This window comes from Myotis brandtii, unplaced genomic scaffold (genome assembly GCF_000412655.1).
Source record: "Myotis brandtii unplaced genomic scaffold, ASM41265v1 scaffold2177, whole genome shotgun sequence".
Taxonomy (NCBI): domain Eukaryota; kingdom Metazoa; phylum Chordata; class Mammalia; order Chiroptera; family Vespertilionidae; genus Myotis; species Myotis brandtii.
Window position 1 is genome coordinate 42,050 of NW_005358163.1, and position 2,707 is coordinate 44,756.

The 2,707-nt window shown below is 41.8% G+C and overlaps 1 protein-coding gene across 1 annotated transcript; it reads right to left on the minus strand.

The window, feature by feature from the left end:
- Positions 1–1,106: 1,106 nt before the first annotated feature.
- Positions 1,107–1,442, minus strand: LOC106726049 (protein p13 MTCP-1-like). Its single transcript, XM_014539490.1, has one exon. The coding sequence runs from the start codon at positions 1,440–1,442 to the stop codon at positions 1,107–1,109; it is 336 nt and encodes a 111-aa protein (XP_014394976.1).
- Between the last annotated feature and the right edge of the window lie 1,265 nt (positions 1,443–2,707).

Sequence of the window (2,707 nt, forward strand, 5' to 3'; positions counted from 1 at the left end):
AAGAAGAAGAAGAAGAAGAAGAAGAAGAAGAAGAAGAAGAAGAAGAAGAAGAAGAAGAAGAAGAAGAAGAAGAAGAAGAAGAAGAAGAAGAAGAAGAAGAAGAAGAAGAAGAAGAAGAAGAAGAAGAAGAAGAAGAAGAAGAAGAAGAAGAAGAAGAAGAAGAAGAAGAAGAAGAAGAAGAAGAAGAAGAAGAAGAAGAAGAAGAAGAAGAAGAAGAAGAAGAAGAAGAAGAAGAAGAAGAAGAAGAAGAAGAAGAAGAAGAAGAAGAAGAAGAAGAAGAAGAAGAAGAAGAAGAAGAAGAAGAAGAAGAAGAAGAAGAAGAAGAAGAAGAAGAAGAAGAAGAAGAAGAAGAAGAAGAAGAAGAAGAAGAAGAAGAAGAAGAAGAAGAAGAAGAAGAAGAAGAAGAAGAAGAAGAAGAAGAAGAAGAAGAAGAAGAAGAAGAAGAAGAAGAAGAAGAAGAAGAAGAAGAAGAAGAAGAAGAAGAAGAAGAAGAAGAAGAAGAAGAAGAAGAAGAAGAAGAAGAAGAAGAAGAAGAAGAAGAAGAAGAAGAAGAAGAAGAAGAAGAAGAAGAAGAAGAAGAAGAAGAAGAAGAAGAAGAAGAAGAAGAAGAAGAAGAAGAAGAAGAAGAAGAAGAAGAAGAAGAAGAAGAAGAAGAAGAAGAAGAAGAAGAAGAAGAAGAAGAAGAAGAAGAAGAAGAAGAAGAAGAAGAAGAAGAAGAAGAAGAAGAAGAAGAAGAAGAAGAAGAAGAAGAAGAAGAAGAAGAAGAAGAAGAAGAAGAAGAAGAAGAAGAAGAAGAAGAAGAAGAAGAAGAAGAAGAAGAAGAAGAAGAAGAAGAAGAAGAAGAAGAAGAAGAAGAAGAAGAAGAAGAAGAAGAAGAAGAAGAAGAAGAAGAAGAAGAAGAAGAAGAAGAAGAAGGAGAAGAAGAAGAAGAAGAAGAAAGAGAAAGAGAGAGTGAGGTGGGGACATCAATGTGCCCTCGCACCCAGGGGGTGGCAGATAGAAAAACAGAGCTTAGTAAAAAGGTGAACAGAACTATACACATCCCAACGGCAGGCCAGCAGGACTGGGGCTCAGGTTGACAAGAGCCTGGGATGCTATCATGTGTCCTACGAGTCGTCCATCAGCTCAAGGATCATTTCCTGCACACCATTCTCCTTGACGTGGTGCACGATGTGCCAGAACTGTCCCATGGGGTCCACATACTGCCTGCCAGAATGGAGCATCCACATCCAAGGCATGGTGATCGAGGTCAGTGGGCTGGTGGTGAGTGAGATATGCCCACTGGGGATGTCTTCCTGGCGCAAGTGGACATGCAGGACACCTGTGTCCATGACGAGATGCAGCCATGTGCGGTAATTCTCATACTCGTACACCGAGGGCCCACGGATCCTCAGGCACTTGGGGTGCGAGGTGAGGTGCACCTTCGATGGGAGCTCGGCCATGACCCCTCCATGGTCCAAGGAGCAATAGTCATAGTTCTCAGAGCCTCTGGCTACTTCCGTCCTCCTATCGAAAGACAGGGGATGGGGTCTCCAAACGCATTTTGCCTCGGCTTTAATGTTTATGGTTTTTATGGTTGTGTTTGTGGTTGCCTTTGGTTTATTTTGCAAATTTAAAATCTCAACTTTTCTTTCTTTTTAGCTTTAGATCTCTCTCCTAGAACAAACTGTACAAAACATACTTAATGTAAAATATGATTCTATGAAAGTAACATGGTCCTATAGAATTTTTAAAACATTTTTTAAATGACAGTTGACATAGAATGTTAGGTTCATTTCAGGGGTACACCTCAATGATTAGACATTATATAGTTGACTAAGAAATCATGCAATTAATCTCATACCCATTTGACACCATAACAGTTATAATATTACTAGAGGCTCAGTGTACAAAATTTATGCACTCAGGGCGGTCCCTCAGTCAATCCTGCAGCCTCTCCCAGTCCAGGACCCCTTGAGGGATGTCCAACTGATGGCTTAGAACCGCCTTAGTGCTGCCATGGAGGCTTCCACCACCCCCCTGTGGTCCCCAGCTGTGAGCATGGCCTTTGGCTGAGCAACGCTCCCCGTGTCCAAGTGCACTGACCACAGGTGGACAACTCCTGCCATGAGCATCTGCCCTTGGTGGTCAGTGGGTGTCATAGCGACCAGTCGTTCTGCCGTTTGGTCGATTTGCATATTAGCCTTTTATTATATAGGATTGACTCAATGCTCTACTTTACTGTGCCATGAATATTCTTTCGGTTTTTTCATATAGCTTTACTGATTTCAGAGAAGAAGGGAGAGGGAGAGAGAGAGAGAAAGATCAAAGATGACAGAGAATCACGGGTTGGTTGCCTACTGCATGCCCCCTACTCGGGATCAAGACTGTAACCTGGGCATGTGCCCAGACCGGGAATCGAACCGAGATCTCCTCATTCCTCGGTTTAAGCTAAACAACTAATCAATGCCAGCCTTGCTCTTTTCTTCTTTTTCTTTAATTTTTCTTTTGTTAATTAAAACTTTGCTGTCGGATCAACTTTTCTTTTTACCCTGAAACCACCACCTTCTTTCTGATCATCTCAGATGGAACTCACAAACCATAGAACAAGCCACCCCATGCAAATACTATGCAAATAATATTCTGTACCTTTAACAGCTGATACAGGAACAAAGCTAATATCAGCATCTAGGAGGGCTTCTTAACAGAGGTCTTGCTTCTCAGTTTG

Excerpts from the sequence above, each read along its gene's own strand:
- LOC106726049 (XM_014539490.1), bottom strand. The coding sequence starts at position 1,442 with ATGGCCGAGCTCCCATCGAAGGTGCACCTCACCTCGCACCCCAAGTGC.